At 53.6% G+C, this 16,718-nt stretch overlaps 6 protein-coding genes across 6 annotated transcripts; 4 read left to right on the top strand and 2 right to left on the bottom strand.

The window, feature by feature from the left end:
* Nucleotides 1-7: 7 nt before the first annotated feature.
* Nucleotides 8-244, top strand: PG998_005098 (uncharacterized protein; the record flags this gene model as incomplete). Its single annotated transcript, XM_066871916.1, has 1 exon — nucleotides 8-244. One exon carries the CDS (start codon nucleotides 8-10, stop codon nucleotides 242-244), a length of 237 nt encoding a protein of 78 aa, XP_066732013.1.
* A 356-nt stretch (nucleotides 245-600) lies between these two features.
* Nucleotides 601-2,030, top strand: PG998_005099 (uncharacterized protein; the record flags this gene model as incomplete). The annotated part of the gene is made up of 2 exons (XM_066871917.1): nucleotides 601-1,556; nucleotides 1,616-2,030. The coding sequence occupies 2 exons, from the start codon at nucleotides 601-603 to the stop codon at nucleotides 2,028-2,030; spliced, it is 1,371 nt and encodes a 456-aa protein (XP_066732014.1).
* Nucleotides 2,031-2,358: 328 nt separating this feature from the next.
* Nucleotides 2,359-3,259, bottom strand: PG998_005100 (uncharacterized protein; the record flags this gene model as incomplete). Its single annotated transcript, XM_066871918.1, has 2 exons — nucleotides 2,359-2,586; nucleotides 2,642-3,259. 2 exons carry the CDS (start codon nucleotides 3,257-3,259, stop codon nucleotides 2,359-2,361), a joined length of 846 nt encoding a protein of 281 aa, XP_066732015.1.
* Nucleotides 3,260-8,792: 5,533 nt separating this feature from the next.
* Nucleotides 8,793-11,532, top strand: PG998_005101 (uncharacterized protein; the record flags this gene model as incomplete). Its single annotated transcript, XM_066871919.1, has 3 exons — nucleotides 8,793-8,898; nucleotides 8,946-9,244; nucleotides 9,292-11,532. The coding sequence occupies 3 exons, from the start codon at nucleotides 8,793-8,795 to the stop codon at nucleotides 11,530-11,532; spliced, it is 2,646 nt and encodes an 881-aa protein (XP_066732016.1).
* A 904-nt stretch (nucleotides 11,533-12,436) lies between these two features.
* Nucleotides 12,437-13,678, bottom strand: PG998_005102 (uncharacterized protein; the record flags this gene model as incomplete). Its single annotated transcript, XM_066871920.1, has 2 exons — nucleotides 12,437-13,015; nucleotides 13,103-13,678. The coding sequence occupies 2 exons, from the start codon at nucleotides 13,676-13,678 to the stop codon at nucleotides 12,437-12,439; spliced, it is 1,155 nt and encodes a 384-aa protein (XP_066732017.1).
* Nucleotides 13,679-14,289: 611 nt separating this feature from the next.
* PG998_005103 (uncharacterized protein) lies at nucleotides 14,290-15,805 on the top strand (the record flags this gene model as incomplete). Its single annotated transcript, XM_066871921.1, has 3 exons — nucleotides 14,290-14,757; nucleotides 14,846-15,123; nucleotides 15,265-15,805. The coding sequence occupies 3 exons, from the start codon at nucleotides 14,290-14,292 to the stop codon at nucleotides 15,803-15,805; spliced, it is 1,287 nt and encodes a 428-aa protein (XP_066732018.1).
* Nucleotides 15,806-16,718: the final 913 nt, after the last annotated feature.

Genomic DNA, 16,718 nt, shown 5'->3' on the forward strand with positions numbered 1-16,718 from the left:
GGGCAAAATGCAACGCACCACGATCTTCGCCATCTACCAAACCGGGCAACACGGCCCCCAGAACGGGTACCGCCTCTGTATGGTCCACCAAGGCTACTCTATCGCATCCAAGGAGAAGGAAGAGGGCTCACCGGAGGACGAGATCGATCGACTCCAAAACCCTATTCCCCAAGTACATGAGGAATTTGTGATTCTTGGTACCCCTTTCAAACCGAACCAAAATGAGGAGGAGCAAGAAGAGTAGGGAGCATCATTGCATTTGACAACTTCTTTTATGTGTACCTGAATATAGGCTTACATCATCGATTATTTCTTTACCCCTGGCTGCCTGGGCTATAAGCGCCACATGAGCTGCCACTAGTCTTGCCTTTAAACCGCCTAGTGCTGGACAGGGAAGGCCGGCCCTATGACCAGTAACCGGCGTGGACAAGCTGCTGATCTGATTGGAGAATGAGCTTCTCATCGCTAGTAGCTCACCCAATTCTAGGCAGCAGCCTTGCCAGCTACATCCCCTGGCTCACTACGCCGTAAGAGCTAGACTAGTTATTCGGCTTCATATCGTGCAACTCAGATATCTTTTGCCTAAGGCTCAACAACACCATGACACAACAATGTCCGCACAGGACTCTCCAGGTTGAGCCCAGCGCTTATGCCCACGAGGTGGGTTTCGAATGGCAATCGCCAACTCAGCGCCTTGCTGCAACTACCAGGTCTGGACGCGTCCCGATACTTTCTGGTGCGTCAATCGGTGGCTCAAGCAGTGGTGGTGGTCGCCGTCGCGAAGGAGCCGACGAGCCCGTTGTGACACAGGTCGCGAAGGATTTACTTGCCTCATTTCCTGGGCCTCTGGTGCTACCCACGGATGAGCTAGCGTGGGACCCAGGATACGAACCCCAGAGCTTCCAGTCATGGTCCAGAGACAAAACGCGCAACCGACCGACGGCGGCTCGCAAGACGCTGTACGTCGCCGCGGTCCCGGAGATCACTGAGGAGGTCGGGTTCATGAGGGAATGGCTGCGGCCTCAAAGTCCGGGAGCCGCATGCTCCTATCCAGAGTTGAAGAGTCCGGACCTGGACGATTATGTTGCTTACCTCGGCGCGTTCTACCATGGTTTCATCGTCAAACCGTTCCCCCAGAAGCTGCGGTTCGTGTCTTGGGATCAGAGGGACCGGTCTGGGAAGTTCCAATACGTTGGCCTTGCGACTGAAGATGGAAACTGTACTCGCATTCGAGCGCGGACGGCCCCAGACAAGGTCTTCAGCAAGCAGCTGAACCTCGCCGACGTGCTGGATGCGGAAATATCCATGCTGCCCAAGGACGCGTACGCCATGGCCCTGCTGGTGGATCACGATCTGTACGAGGACGAAGAGGACGACTTCTGCTGCGGCCGGGCGTACGGTCTCAACCGGGTATGCGTCGTCTCGACGGCGAGGTACCACCCGATTCTCGACGACGGCGCGAAGCTTGATCTCGAACACGTTTGGCCCGCCTCCCACTGCAAGGCTTTTGTCAACGGCCAGTGCGCTGAAGCCGACGTCCATCGAGGACACGAGCTGTGGCCGTGTCAGCCAAATCACCGATGCGCGCAGCGATCCAAGCTGCCAGCCAAATAAGACACGACGAGAACATGTCTTCTTCCTCGGCGGTGGCGGCGGCATACCTCCGGACGCTGTGGTTCTCGCGCCTAGTCCGCACCGTGTCCCACGAACTAGGCCACAATTTGTATTTGGACCATTGCGTGTATTACGCTTGCATGATGCAGAGCACCACGGGGATGGCCGAGGACCTGCGGCAGCCGCCGTACTTGTGCCCAGTCTGCCTTGCCAAGATCGTCCACAAGGTCGTCGTCGAATTACAGAGAGGTGACGGCGAAAATACGGCCAAGAAGGATGCATACATCTTAGAAAGATACGAAGCGCTCGCGCAGGTTTGCGAGCGATGGAAAGAGGTTGGTCTTTTTGTCGGGTTTCAAGTTTGGCTAAGATCGAGAATCGAGCTTGTGCGGAACGAAAGAAACCAGAATTCATAAGTCATGGTGTGTTGCTGTTCCCAGCGTCCTTCTTGGTAGAATAGGACATGAGGACCCAGAGCAAATAGTTGGTTTGAAAGAGAAAAACAAAGAGCTATACAAGTTTTTAATGTTAAAACGAATGAATTGTGAACTCTACCGTCATGTTACTAGATGTCATGGCATTTCCCATCCTAGCGATAGCGCGAGAAACTAAAAGAAAATCGTTGCACCAAAACGAGATGCACCGAGGTATCCTCCCTGTACTCCCCCGCGGCCACCTAAGATTCCCGTAAGATGGAATCCACAAGATCTCGTCAAGAATGGCCCTTCCCCATGCCCGGTTGCCTCACTTCCTTCGACCTCGATACGCGTACTTCTGCGCCTCGCGTTCCCGTCTCTTCTTAGCACTCCACTCTCGGTTCTTGCGCGCTTCATCCGCGAGGGACAACTTCAGTCGCTTCGCGCCCTTCCTCGCCGCCTGCTTTGCTGCGTCGAGGAGCCGGGACATGCGGTGCGACTTCTCCTCCTCCTCCAACATGCCGTCGATACGGCTTTTTGGTTGACTGCTGCGACTCTGCTTCGATTCGGGCTCGGCGGGCCACCATGGACTCATCCTCCTCTTCATTAACTCCTCTCTGATGATAATGCGCCGCGTGGTGGGAACTGTATCGTTCAACGGCAGTGAAGCGCGACTGGGCGGATTTTCGATCTTCGGCCGCCAGCACATTCTCAATAATGTCACGATATGCGCGACGCTGGCTGTCCAGGCGGTGTAACTTAGCGCCAATTCGCTCCATCCTGGCCGGGTCCTTGCAATCCATGAGCTTCTCGTTCAACGACTCGATCATGACCGAGGCATTTTGGTGGTCGTAGATAGCTTTGTACAGGTTTTGGCGGGTCTGGTCCTCTGTCGCATCTGACTCTCGGGTGCTGATGGCGGTGGGCAATAGTTTGCGCTGGACGGGCTGGGCCAACTCATCGTCTGAGGAACTGGACATATCGTCGTCGGTGTCGTCGTCGCTACCGTCATGGTACAGGGTAGCTGCATCATCGTCGGGGACCTCTCGGCTGCCACCATCGACGGCTCGGCTAAGTGAGTTCTGGTAGCCATCGTTCTCGTCGTCATCAATTACCATGGCGTCGCTAGATATGTCCGTCGGGCTGCGGGGCCTCTTGCGAGAAGTCGCAGAATACTCAAGAGGAGCCGACAGATTGAAAGACACGTAATCCAGAGAAGGCGCGGACATTGCGGAAGGCGCGAGTGGGATGTCATAGAGACTGGATCTTGCGCCGCGAGGAGCCTCAGGTTTGACGACTTCTTGATCGTTAGATGAGTTGTCTTGGCGCTTAGCATCAATATTGGGGACCTGTCTCGCGTGTAATTAGTTTGGTGAAAAAATCCGCTAGGAAACAGCCCAAGGCTTTGTTACGGGCACGGAATTGGTTAGGTGAAGAAAAAGCGAAGAAGCAGATTCCAGTCATGTTGCGAATGTGCCTACCTGGTCATCGCCAACCGCGGTGTCTCCGACGCCTGTATCATTGGCGTCTGAACCTATTGGCAAGGCTGTGAAGTGCTCAAGAACAGCTCGGCAGACGAATGCATTGTCCATGCAGAGATTGTGTAAGACTCTGTGAAGAAAGGCCCGATCGCTCACTGCGAGGATATCCTCAATGGTGGAATCCATTGTTTGCGGTCAAGATGATGAAAGTGAGAAGAAAGAACAACAAACAAATAATGAGAGGGAGAGAGAGAGGGTGGTTGGTGATGAGAGTTGTTGGGATTGGAAAGTGTTGTAGCTCTCGATGGCAGTTGCACAGTGGAATAGAATGGCTGGCAGTCTTTCGAGGTTAATTACACCGAGTGTTGTGAGTTTGGGCCTAAAAGAAGAATGACGTTTGAGGGCGATGAACAAAATCGCTGATCCGAGTGAGTTCGGTATTTGAGAAGTTGATTACAAACGTCCAAATAGAGTATACACACCGGTTGTGCCGCCTATACAGTAATTAGGGGTCGCCGATACCCTGAAAAGGGATCGTCGGTACCGGAAGATAGGGTCGCCGATGAGGTCGGGAAGGCAGGTCGAAAAGGCGATTTGTGGAATGGCTTAAAACAACTCTTCGTTCCTTGATGAAAGCTTGGAAATTTAGCCATCAACGTTCGAAGGATCCAACCCTAAGCAAATCAAACGGACTGGGCATCGAATTGAATTCTTGTTGAAATGCTATCTCATCTTCAGACAGGAAGTGACGAGTCTACTCGAGAAGCAAATTTAATGAAATCAGAGCAATATTTGGAAGGTTTCTTGTATATTTTACGAAGAAACCGGGCCTCTGGATAGATTGACGAGGTAATAATTATGACTATTCAGGCTCAAGACTACCGGGGCATGGAGTAGTCGCCTTTGGTGGTAAGTGAGGTATACGAGCTGCAAACTAGTGGAAGCGGTTTGGACAGTCTTTGAGAGGTGTCTTTACATAATAGTTGTGTCAGGCTATGTGTTGTGTTGGACTTGAAAAAGGCCACCTACAGTGGCGAGGAGCTATACATCTCCAATTGCCATTACAATAACCGATCCTTCCACCACATCTATTCACAGATTCCTCTTCCCTTCCTTAACTATATAGGTAACACGAGTCTGTTCTCCACAAGGCAACTTCTGGTAAGGAATTAAATTCTGCCTTGAGACGGCTGACCGATAAGCGTGGCAGAGGCCGGTAGACTTGCGGTAATGCATAAGCCCACCACCTTTCGTTGAACACCTTTCCATTCGTCGCCCACTGCCAGTGTGACATGATACTTGATCAACTGGACAAATGCCCTGTCACTGGCTGAATTGGCACAGAAGAAGTGTTTGGTGTATTGAATACATTGTGGCGAGCATGCACACTGGAGGCCAACAAGACGAGCCAGACTGGATCTCCGTTTGGTAAAGCGAGCAATCAATGCTGATATGTAGAACAGAACGCCCCAGTCTGTCATAGAATCTGCCAGAAATGGCTGACTCAAAATTATCCAGGCCGGCACCTGATGTTGGCCAAATCAATGTACAAGCCAATGGGACTGGAGTGCCTTCAGGTTGATGCCCAATATCAACTCGGGATAAACTCTAATGTAACACAGACTGCGCATGCCCAAATCGTACATCGACTTCCTCATTTTCGTCACCGGTCGCGAGTAAGATCTGACATGCGCCTGCCATGATCCCAGTACCATGCCGATGGCGGTGCAGAGCCAGTTGGGCGTAGGCGAATCACGGCAAGCATTTGCACACGAGGCAGACAGGCAACACTGACACAAATGACTCACGTATCCTTCTAGAGGCCGGTGGCAGAACGAGGGACAAAGGCACGCAGGGAAACCCGTCTGACACGATCTTCGATGGCATTTTATACGCACCCATTTGTACATGCAAAAGTGGGTTCTGATGACCAAGATGATTATCAATTGCAAGCACGAATGATTGGAGAGTTGTTTACAAACAGCAACGAGCAATTCCGGGTGATACGCGCCATACGCGCTTCCTGGGCTGTTGGTGGCCTCACACGTACAGGTCGAAATCGGATCAGGAATCGTATCTGTGGAAACTTTCCGATGCAATGCAGCATGGCAATATTTCCACCACGGAAAACGAATTTTGGCCATGTTTGGATTTCTGTGCGTACAGCAGCCGAACGGAGCCGGCAGATGGAGCAAGACCTCCAGAGCTTCATGCAGGCGCCCAGGCTCCATCCCGGCTTTCCCTTTCCCCATACCCACCTCAGCGAAACCCTTGGTGTCTCGGTGGAGTCCGGAATGCCCACCGGGCCACTGCAGCGCTAGAGTGATAGTCACGATAGTCAAGTGGCCGGCACCCACTTTGGCTTCTCCTCCGACTAGGCCTACTCTAGACCTAGCTAGACCGAAAACACTCTGGACTGCGGGCCACCTCGACCGACCAGACCGACCTAGCTCACCTACCGCGCGGCACCGTGCTAGAACTGCTGGCTGGCTGGGCGGGACCCGGGCAGCCGGCGAACACGTTGGTGAGAGCGTGACGGGGCGATAAGGTGAGCCCTGCCGACCCGATTGGCGACGGTGGGCCAATAAAGCACAAAAGTGGCTTACTATGTATCTATTCGCTGGCAACGGGTCGCAATGTGGATGGCATTGCCTTAGGTCCTGTGCTCAAGATGGAGAGCACCCGTCCGCCGTTTCGACTTTTGCTTTTTCACTGTTCTGCTGCTTCTCAGGTAGCGACTGAGCCTGCAAATAATTCCTTTTCCTGCCTAGGCTGAACCCTGCTTTCTGTCAGACGGTTGAAAAAGCAGTCCGAAGAAAGAAAACCGTGGATGTGCAATGACGGAATATCGCATGGGACCAAAACTCAGCAACTTGAGGGTTGGTTGAGGGCCAGGGGGAAGACATACGCGGATGCTGCAAGGTAGGCTTCGTTGTCAACACAGTAAGAAACAGTCTCTTCTCTGCGTTTTCTTTCCCGTTGGCGAGCTGGCTGGGGAGGGGGCTGAATTACCACCTCACAAGCCACGTAGGCTTACCACACCACACTCACTGTGCACACAGCCTCTTTCGGTCGAGGCCTGATGTGGCAGCTATGTGTTCCCATATTATTTAGTGTTGGTAGACTATATTTCGGTCTCCTCATCCTGCACCGTAGCAGGACCCTCATGGCGTCGCGTCTAGATCACGACATAGCGCCAGGAACACCGAAAACATCAGATCGTCGTAATGCGCATTACTCCGTCGTTCGGTCGCGACCGACACGCGAGATTCAGAAGGTGCGGGCGTTTCGTTGGTCCGGCCTGGCGATTTCGGTGGCTACTGGTGCGCCCAAGATGTAGTCAATAGGAGAGCACGTGAGCCTTCATTGGCGGACGAGGTAAACAGCCAGTATCGCACTTAGTTGGTCAGCGGGCATCCGGGCGCCGGCGCCAGATGTTATTGGCCCTTCCATAGCATCCCCAGCCTCATGGTGATCGTCACCTGCATCCAGTGCATGAGGAGGGAGGGGGAGCATATACCAGACACTGCTTTTACTTGGACCCCCAGGACGTGAAGCCAAACGATGTTGCCATGCATGATACATGTCAGGTGACGAGGTTCGCTAGGCCGAATCCAGGCCGCTTGCAGGACGAGTATAGGATGTGAGGCGAGGCGAGACGAAGCGAAGCCAAGCGCTGGTAGCAACCTGCCTAACGCGTGTGAAGCATGTACAGTGTGATAAGTGATGTCCGGATTCCGTCCCGAGATTGAGCCTTGCATTACTCGCCCAAAGGCTGTCATTCACTGTGTGACAAAGCAGTTCCGTTCTTTGGATATGTGTGCGATGACAAACAAGTTTGACTGGCCGGGCGATCGAGCTGCAGCCTCACACCGGGGACAGACAGCTGGACAGACATGCTTCTCATCGGACATATTCCCGGAGAGCTGATGCAAGCAAGCAAGCAAGCAAGCAAGCGTTGCTGCAGGTCTGGCAATCGACTGAGGGCGGCCGGAGACCTCTGCGTAGGCAATTGATGCCTCACACTCGTCGCTTTTGGCGTCGCACTTGGGGGGCCGATGGGCCAGCAAACCCGCAATCAAATGACTTACATAACGGTATGGTAGAGGCCGAAACCAACCAAACGAGACAAAATGGCGCGGGTCAAACAGAGACGAGAAGACCATGTGGCCGCCATGGCAGTTGCTGATTGTCGCAAAAACCCAAGTCACGTCGTCGTCCAAGTTCATGGTCCCCCCCTGTCGCTTTTGGAGGTCATGGTGGGAGCCGATTGGCCGGCAGGCAAAACCGGGTGGCGAGTTTGGGTAGAGAAGGCGCAGGCAGGCTCTTGCCCATTTGTGCCCAACTTGTGCCAACACGGCTTACCCTGACCTTGAGACCCCTGTTGCAGTTTAGTCCCAGTGGGCGATCCCCTGTCCCGCCCGCTACCATTGGCCCCAAGTGGATTTTCTTAGGGCGGTTGAGCCCGCCAGACCAGGGGTGGGCTTAAAGACTTCAGACTTATGGGGGCGCTATGGGGGCTATGGGGACCCAAGGGCCAAGAAGACCCCGTTGGGCCACGTTGGATGTCTTGATTGAATGCCCGATTTATGGGTGAGTCAGGCACAGCGAGACGGCCAGACGGGCGACGACGTGCCCAGCCAGCCAGCCCAGACGAGACGCAATTTTGGCAACGCCCATCGCATTTTCGCGCACGCACAAAGAGAAATGCGTCATGGCCCATTCGGCACGGGCTCACCATGTGCTGTTTGGGCATAACCGTCGGCGGCTGGCTGGCTGGGCTAGGGCAACACCCCCTCTAATCCGGGGATGCTTGCTTGTTGGCCAGCAACCCCCGTCTGGTGTCTGGTTCTGCCCGGCCTCTCGTCGTATCTCACTGCCGGTGTCACGTTATTTCCTGTTCTGGGGCTGCCCGATGTACCTTTTCTCTCTCCGTCCCCTATCTTCCTGCATCTCCCGCCTCGAATCACCCCCAAACACCAAACAAACAAAAACCCTCCTACGGATCAGCGCCCTTACATTTGATCTATCCTCCCCCTCTCCCAATCCAGCTCTAGTAGCAACATGCTCAACTACATCAACATCTACTCACCTTACAGCTTGATCGCACCCTTCGCAGTAACCCAGAGACCAACCCGACGAACCACACCAATCCAGCCACCAGCAGACACTGCTCACGACACATAAATCAACACACACATACACATACACACACACACCCAGCAAGATGGAACGGACAGCGACTCGGCCAACGGTCGAAATCAGGACCAACTCCAGCACCATGGCCAACCAATTCCCCAGATACCAGGAGCAGAGACCTAGGCTTCCCAGCCGAGGTCCCTCAGGTGCCTCATCTCAGAGAACATCCGAGACGGACCTCTCATCGAGTGGATATACCACCGGCACCACAAGTACATATGCTCCACAACAACAGCCGCAACAACAAGCGCCATTTCCCACCACACGGTCGCTCGCCGACCGGTTCTCTCGTGTGCCTCGGTCAGACCAGAGCCCCATGTCACAGCTGCCCCAACTCCACCAACAACCACAGCACCAGGCCGGCCCCCAGTCATGTCATCGCCGATAGACAACAGCTACTATAACTTCGACACGGACACAGAGTCGGGCTGCTCCGGCTCATCTGAGCTCTCAGTCAGCACGCAAGCCACCAGTGTCGCATCTGACATCTCGGTTGCCAGCAAGGACACCAGGGCACCTGCTCAAGTTAAGCATGTCCGCCATGTACCTTCCATGAGCAAGGTCCGCATGCCACCACGCAGGACAGGCCTTCCAGCACCCGCCAAGGCGGCACTTCCCTCCACAGCCACAGCACCCCCTTGCCCACCGAAGAAGACTGGCAGGACAGTGCACATTCAACTGATGCCCTCGGCAACCACCCCCCTGAGTCTCAATCTAAGCCTCAGCCCAAGCCTCAGTCCAAGGATCTGCAAGTATCTGGTCGAAGACTCAGTCCTGTGGGCAACGCTGCGAATGGCGGAAGGGACCTGATCCATAAGATTGAGCAGCTCGAGAACGAGGCACAGCAGTTGCATTCCGCCAACAGCCGGCTGAGCCGAGAGCTCGCCGACACTTCTGAGCGACTCTCGTACGACCAGAAGGAAGCCGAACGGTCCTTGAAGCAGGAGCGCATGGCCCGGGAGCTCGCTGCCCGTGACCTACAGGACCAGAAGCAGCGCTTCGATGAGTACCGCTCCAACTTCGACCTACAAAGGTCCATGCTCCAGACTGCCGAGAGCGAGCGCGATGCCATGCGCCGGGCGGGTGCCGAGACCAGAATGGAGCTCGTCAGGCTGACCCAGGACCTTGAGCAGCGGAGCCAATTGCAGAGAGACCAAGAGGAACTGCTTATGCGGCAGATTTCGGCCTTCGAGAAGGCCGCCGTCGCCCTGGAGATGCGCATTTGTACCCAGGATCAGGAGGTCCAGGTCTTGACTGCCGAGCGCGACGCTTTGAAGATGGACGTGGAGAACTACGCATCTGAGGCGCGGACCTTGGCTGATGAGAAGGCTGCTCTCGTCGAGGAGAAGAAGACCTTCGCTGATGTCCACTTGTCGCTTCAGAAAGAGAATGAATCGATGAAGGTGGAACAGGAGAAGCTTCAGGCTCACATCACGAAGGTCGAGGAGCAAAACATCGACCTACAGAACGAAATCGAAAACCTAGAGCAAACGATCGGCAAATTGCAGACCCGGATCGACGCCTTCGGTCCCGAGAAGGAAGAGCTGACTAAACGCTTGACGGACGAGAAGGACGCCCTTGCAAAGGAGCTCAACCACGAGATGGACGACCTAGAGAGGGACCTTCACCAGGATATGGACGAGCTGGAGAAGAAGCTCCAAGGCGAGAAGCACGCTGTCGAGGAGAGGTTACTCGCTGAAAAAGAGGCCATCGAGAGGCAACTACTCGGAGATAAGGAAGCCGTCGAAAAGCAGCTCGCGGATGAGAAGGCGGAAATGCAGACGCGGCTCGAAGAGGAAAAGGCGGCTATCCAGCAGCAGCTCGAGGCCGAAAAGGCTGATATCCAGAAGCAATTGGACGAAGGCATAGCCGAGAAGGCAGCACAGATCGAAGTATTGGAAACCACCCTCTGCGGCTCCAAAGATGCCAACATTGTCCTCGCCGAAGAGAAACTAGCTCTCGACAGGAAGCTCACAGAAGCCCGGGAGCACTTTGCCGAGACCACTGAGAACCTGGCCAAGCTGCAGACCGAGATCACCGCCTTCCAAGCCAGCATCCAGACTTTGCAAGCCGACAAGGAGCAGGCCGCCAAGGATCTTGAAGCCGCTCGCGAGGAGCATACCAAGGGGCTCGAGGCCGCAAAAGAAGAACATACTAAGGATCTGGAGGCAGCCAAGGAGCAGCACGGCAAGGACCTTGAGGCCGCCCAGGGCAAGCAGGCCGAGCTCGAAGAGAAGGCCAAGACGCTCGAGGCGGATCTCGCCGGGCTGGACCCGGAACAGATCTTGGCCAAGAACAGAGAGCTCGAGGCCGCCCATGCTCAACTTAGCGAGGAGAAGGCTGGACTCGAGGTGCGCATCGCCGTCCTTCAGGCCGAGCTGGACGCAAAGGTGTTCGCACTCCAGGCCGAGGCCAACAAGGTGCCCGGCCTGGCCGAGGAGGCCAGCAAGGTGCCCGTGCTGGTGGAGCAGAACGGATACTTGTCTGGTCAGATCGAGACCCTGATGCGCGAGCTCGATGAGGCGCGCACGATCAATGCGGTTGTCGCGCTTAAGGCGCACGAGCTCGAGCTCCGCCTCAAGGCCGAGAGCAAGCCTACACGGCGCTCTGCACACGGCAGCAGCTCGCGCAGCTCATCGCGCTCGTCCAGCAAGGACGGCAAGGAGAGCAGCAAGGACAAGGATAGCGACCGGAGGTCGATCCTGTCTACATCCTCGTCCAAGAAGCACGCGCGCTCGTCATCATCGGGTATGGTGTTCGTGCGCAACTCGGGCGACCGCGCGGGGACCATCTGCATCATGCGCCGCGAGGACGTCAATTGAGGAAGGAAAGGAGGGCTATGTCGAATGAGTGAAACGTAATGAAGTAATTTCGGGGTTCATGATGTACGACTAATGCTGTCAAAACGGTCATGAAAGATTGATTGTCGGGTTGACGAGGTGGATTGGATGGATACCCAGGAGACTGCTCGTTCAGCGTCAGTTATTTTCTTTTGTTGCGCGCGTGTTTTTCCAACTGGCGTTTTGCATTTGGGAAGCATTTCTTTTGTCTGGCTGCATTTCCAGGTGGTAATCACGGGTTGACGGAACGGATGTAAGGATGGGTTGTCGAAATATTCGAGTCTAATCATGTATGTACGAATGTACAGGGACGGACGGATTTGACGGAATCAGGCAAAAAACAACAAAATGGGGGGTGATGGATTTGGGGAATCGCCGGCAGGCAACATGGAAAAGGCCATGTTGCGACCGGTAAACCAGGAATCTTGTAAGATCGTGGAGATTGTATTTGGCGCCCCACGGCACACAGTATCATTTCTGTTTCTTGTATTGGAACGGGTTATCATCTGTTGAGATGGTATAATTAGCATAGAACATTACCTTAGATTATGGTTAGGATCTCGTCATGTAAAAGCCATTTGGCATCATCGTCATCGACGTCCGTCACTGAACTTTGGTCTCGAGTTGAAATGTCGCATCTTACTCATCTTACTACCAGAGGTGCACAGCCACTGAGCTTTGGCTAATGGTGTGTGGCTGGTCATTGCATTTCTGCACTGTGACGCTAGTAACCCCTGAACCCCTTTCGGGGGAACTAGTAGTGAATCTGTGCAACCGCATATGATAATAACTATGGACAGACTGAAAGCGCTATGTAGGTTTGGTTTCATCCAGGCTATGTTCGCAGAGTGTCTTTGCCCACAGTCGCAGAAACATCCAGAGTAATCTACCTTCGGAGATCGCTTTGCACAACAGTGAGCTCTGGAAGTACACTTTTGCCACGTTGCAGAATCTCAGGAGCTGGGTTGTGGCCGAAGACGAAGTCGCAGAACGCGACAAGAACGCTGTTAATGACCAAATCCATTCGCCTTCCAGAAACGCTGCCAGCCACGAGCTCAGCAGTCGACTTGGTGAGGTTCAAGCTGTTAACAATGACAGGGAAGTCCGTGAACGAAGCGTGGATAGTCCCTGCGACCGCCATCTCGACGCGAGCCCCGAGGAGTTTATCGTAGACAGCCGGCCATGTCGGATCTTCGCTGCTGTGGTCAGGTCGGCCGAGCAGCACGAAGGGCCTATCCAGCCCCTTCTCCAAGACGGGTTTGAAGAAACGGCCGTCCATGTCGACACCGCCCCGGACTCGGGGATCGGAGAGCATGACTGTCGCTGCCGCTGCGCCGCCAAGTGAATGACCGTACATCACAATGCGCCCAAAGTCGATGACGATCCTGTGGTTGTCATAGGCGCGGCGGAAGACTGTAGATTCACTGAGCTGATCGATGACGAACGATACATCGGCGGCACGAACCTGCGTAAATAAGTGTTGGGTTAGAATCTTGATAGTAGCATGCGTTACAAATTCTCCACATGGGTTTAATTTTGATTCGCTACTCACCTGAAGTACTTGCTCCAGAGCCCCGTCGTCGTCGGTTGATATATTTGCGTTTCTGACGAAGGACCCATCAGGGAACTCAACATACGATGCGTCATAGGGATGGTCGATGGTGACCACTGCATAGCCCTCGCTCGCCAGAGACCGAGCCATGCTGCCGTACAGTAGACGAGACTGGCCGAAGCCTGGGGAGAATACGACCAGGGGAAGCTTTGTTGGCGGTTGAGAAGCAGTCTTGCATCGACCCCCCACGACATGACTGGATTCGACCTTGAAGGACGCGAAAGTATCGTTGGGCAGTTCAATCGTCGTCGCCAGCAGACCGTAGTCAGCGGCAACGAGTGGGGTCATGTAAGGTATGGTACGGACTTCGGATCGGACCACGGCCGGATCGATGGGCAGGAAGAGGGAGGTCATGACTCTTCGCTGGTGGGGGCTGCCGCTAGGGGCATAGGGATCGGATCGGCTTTGGTCGGTAAGGCTCTCGACTACCATGGACACCGGAAAAGATCCATTAGGACGTGGTAGTAGCAAGGCTCTGGTGAAGGCCAGAAAGGGCATGAATAGAAGCAACTGCATGATGAGGAGCAAGACAATGATGCGTAGAGAGAGAGAGAGAGAGAGAGAGTAAGATGGTGAGAAGGCTCGTTTCTTGGTTTGAGAACAGACATACAGGATATCCTGTTCTTGTATATTCGATACGAGTGTTGTGAGACCGCATACCGGGCTGCTGAAATGGACCAATCACAAGCGGGTGGAATGCCGCTTGTCCATTCTCGGCAGCATTCGGGCGAGTAGAAGGCAGACGAGCTCAGCCCGGCTGTCTCGCCCAATTGATGCCCGTTATAGTCTAGTCTGCTATGGCCGCCGAGCTTGGCGGGATTCAGCCGCCCCACTCCAAGAACGATGATCATCTTCCACGACATCGCCTGAGCTGGGGCTGCCGCCCGCGTCATTCAAGATTCTCACTATTCTGCCACGGAACCATGCCACCCGGGCCTTTCGATTCACGCATCAAGCGATCCCGCTGTCAAGCGTGTTCCGCTAGTCACTTGAGGGTATATACCCCCCTTTGAACCCAAGATCAAGTTGCTGCTGTGCATAGCCTCGTACTCATATGCTAATGCGCCAAGTGTGACAATGGACGGCCATGTAGCCATTGCAAAAGACGCGGTTCGCCTTGCATGGGCATGCCTTCGGCCCAAAGAAATATCACACTTGACCAGGCAAGACACAAGACCCTGGCTAATTTCCCACGCAAGCTTGATGCCATGCAACTCCAGCAGGACCAGGACACTATTCAGCCACGGCTTGGACCTCTGCTTTCTACCGACCAACCAGTTCGCTATTTCTATTACTTCGAGACATTCGTGCAGAGGAATGTGTTTATTCCCAAAATGGCCTCGTATAGCCATGATATTCAGAAGCTATCAGGGTCAGTATCTGCGCAGTTTCTACGCCATGCCGTAATTGCGCTGGGCGCACTTCAAGCATCCAGACTCGGCGCTGAGAACCGACGAGCTTGTAAAAAACACGAATTTGCAGCATTAGAGGCATACTCGGCATCGCTAGTGGAGTTGCGGGAAACCATGACGAATAGCCCATCGCCACCTCGCTTACTCGTGCTGTGGACTACGTTGTTTCTTGGGATCTTCGAGGTCTGTCGTCCTCCTGTTCCCCCTTGCCTCTCGGCGATCTCTGTCCATCAGCCCTCATCTCTTATACACTCTACTAATGTCGGCTTAGCTTATGCATGACAAAACCGGTGATGGCTGGCTCATGCATATGGTTCACGGCACTGCGAGCGCTCTTCGAGCGGCTGGACCACGCGCTTGCAAGTCCGGGCTAGGACGATCGTTCTTTCACCAGGCCCGGGTATTTGAAGCTTCTAGAGCGCTGCTGCTCGGCGAGCCCACGTTCCTGTCGGAACCAGAGTGGGATTGCTTGACAAATGACTTGTCAGAAAGATCTTGTTTGGACGAAATGCTGAGCATCATTGTTCAGAGCTCCAAACTACGAGCCCGGTAGGTTTTTTTCCTTTTCTTTTTTTTTCTTTTTTTTTTGTTCTTTTTACATCGTGTCATATTTCGAGTCTGAATAGACCTTTACCTGGACTTAGATACCTGATCTCACCTATTACTGAAAATTACCTAACCTATGAACAGAACAGTGAAGCTACTTGACCAAGTTAACCAGTCACATGCTTCCCCGGTTCCAATCGATGCTCTCAAAATCGCCGAGGAAGGCTTCCGCCTTCGCCAGACACTTACCATATGGAGAGGATGTAACCCCTTCCCCCCGCTTCAACTCTCGGCTCTCCCATGTTCATCACCACCGAGGTTCGGTGCCTCCCCTGAGATCTTGCTCACTAACGTCTTCTTTGCCGCCATTGTTATATATATGTCTGGGATCTTCGACTACGAGATCTTTTATTGGCAAAGATGGGGTATTCCAGTACCAGTCATTACCGAACCGGAAGTACAAGCGCATCTCGGCAGCATATTGGCTTTTACAAACGTGGCTCTGCATGAGACCAATTTATCGCCTTTGCTATTTCTGTTTCCTCTCCGAGTAGCCGCGGCTAGGTGCTCCGAAACGTCACATATGGACTCCGTGCAGTTTCTGTTAAGACGCATATCCCGAGACTTTGCTGTTGCGGGCGAATTTCTATCAGAGGTAGATAATATATGGCAGCAGAAGAAATAGAAAGGCAGTCTCTAGTCAGCTGTCTCCATAAGGAGAAAATGTTTCTTGCTCTACCCGATGACTTGGATTTCTGATGTCGGATTCGGGTTTCATTGATATGTGATATCCTTCTGTTTCTGTCCTTATTAACCTTGATGAACTCGTTCCTGCCACTTGAACCCCATCCGCTGATCTTGATGCGTGAGAAGTAATTGATCCACTGCTCAAGATCTGCACCCACACATTCACCATGGGAAATGAATGAATTCATGTGACGTGCCACGATTATCGACCCCGGATCGGGTGAAGCAGCGTTTTGTATCTCACGCAAGACTACGCTTCATGAAGATTCTGGGCTCGCCACCCAGTCGAATTTGACCAGACAGCTCGTTGGCCTTGTTGTGGGGAGCTGAAATAGTGAACTGAATATAGTGTGTAGTTTCGGCGTTGCAGCTCCCTTTCTAGGAGAAGGAAAAGAAAACAAGAAAGTATGGCGCCACGAAGGAACATGCCAAGCAGCCTGACTGGAGCTGTGCATACTGTAAATGCCAGGGGCATATCCTCCAACTGTTGCCTCGGAATCTAAGGGGTCGGATAAAGCTTAGTCTAAGTCATGAAGCCAGCTGAATTGAGACAGCCTTGATATGATATTCCTTGATGGTGAGTCATATCCAGGGGCATTTTACTCCGTATGGCTGTCCCACAACCCAGAGTAGCTGAGTAGGACTACGCATGCCGGCCCGGATTGGTCCAGATCCAAGCCAGACGAATCGTCGTAGGGAGCTATTCCAGGAATTTGTAACTACGGCTTAAATCAACGAAGCTTGGTGTCTTGGGTCGGCTGGCTTATTACTGTATACCCAGCTTTGCTGCTTTCTCTAGGCACTTTGAACCGAACTATCGTAAGGACAGTTGATGCGTCCTGTAGATACTT

This window comes from Apiospora kogelbergensis, assembly GCF_038363985.1.
Source record: "Apiospora kogelbergensis strain CBS 113332 chromosome Unknown utg000003l_segment0_segment0, whole genome shotgun sequence".
NCBI classification, from domain to species: Eukaryota; Fungi; Ascomycota; class Sordariomycetes; order Amphisphaeriales; family Apiosporaceae; genus Apiospora; species Apiospora kogelbergensis.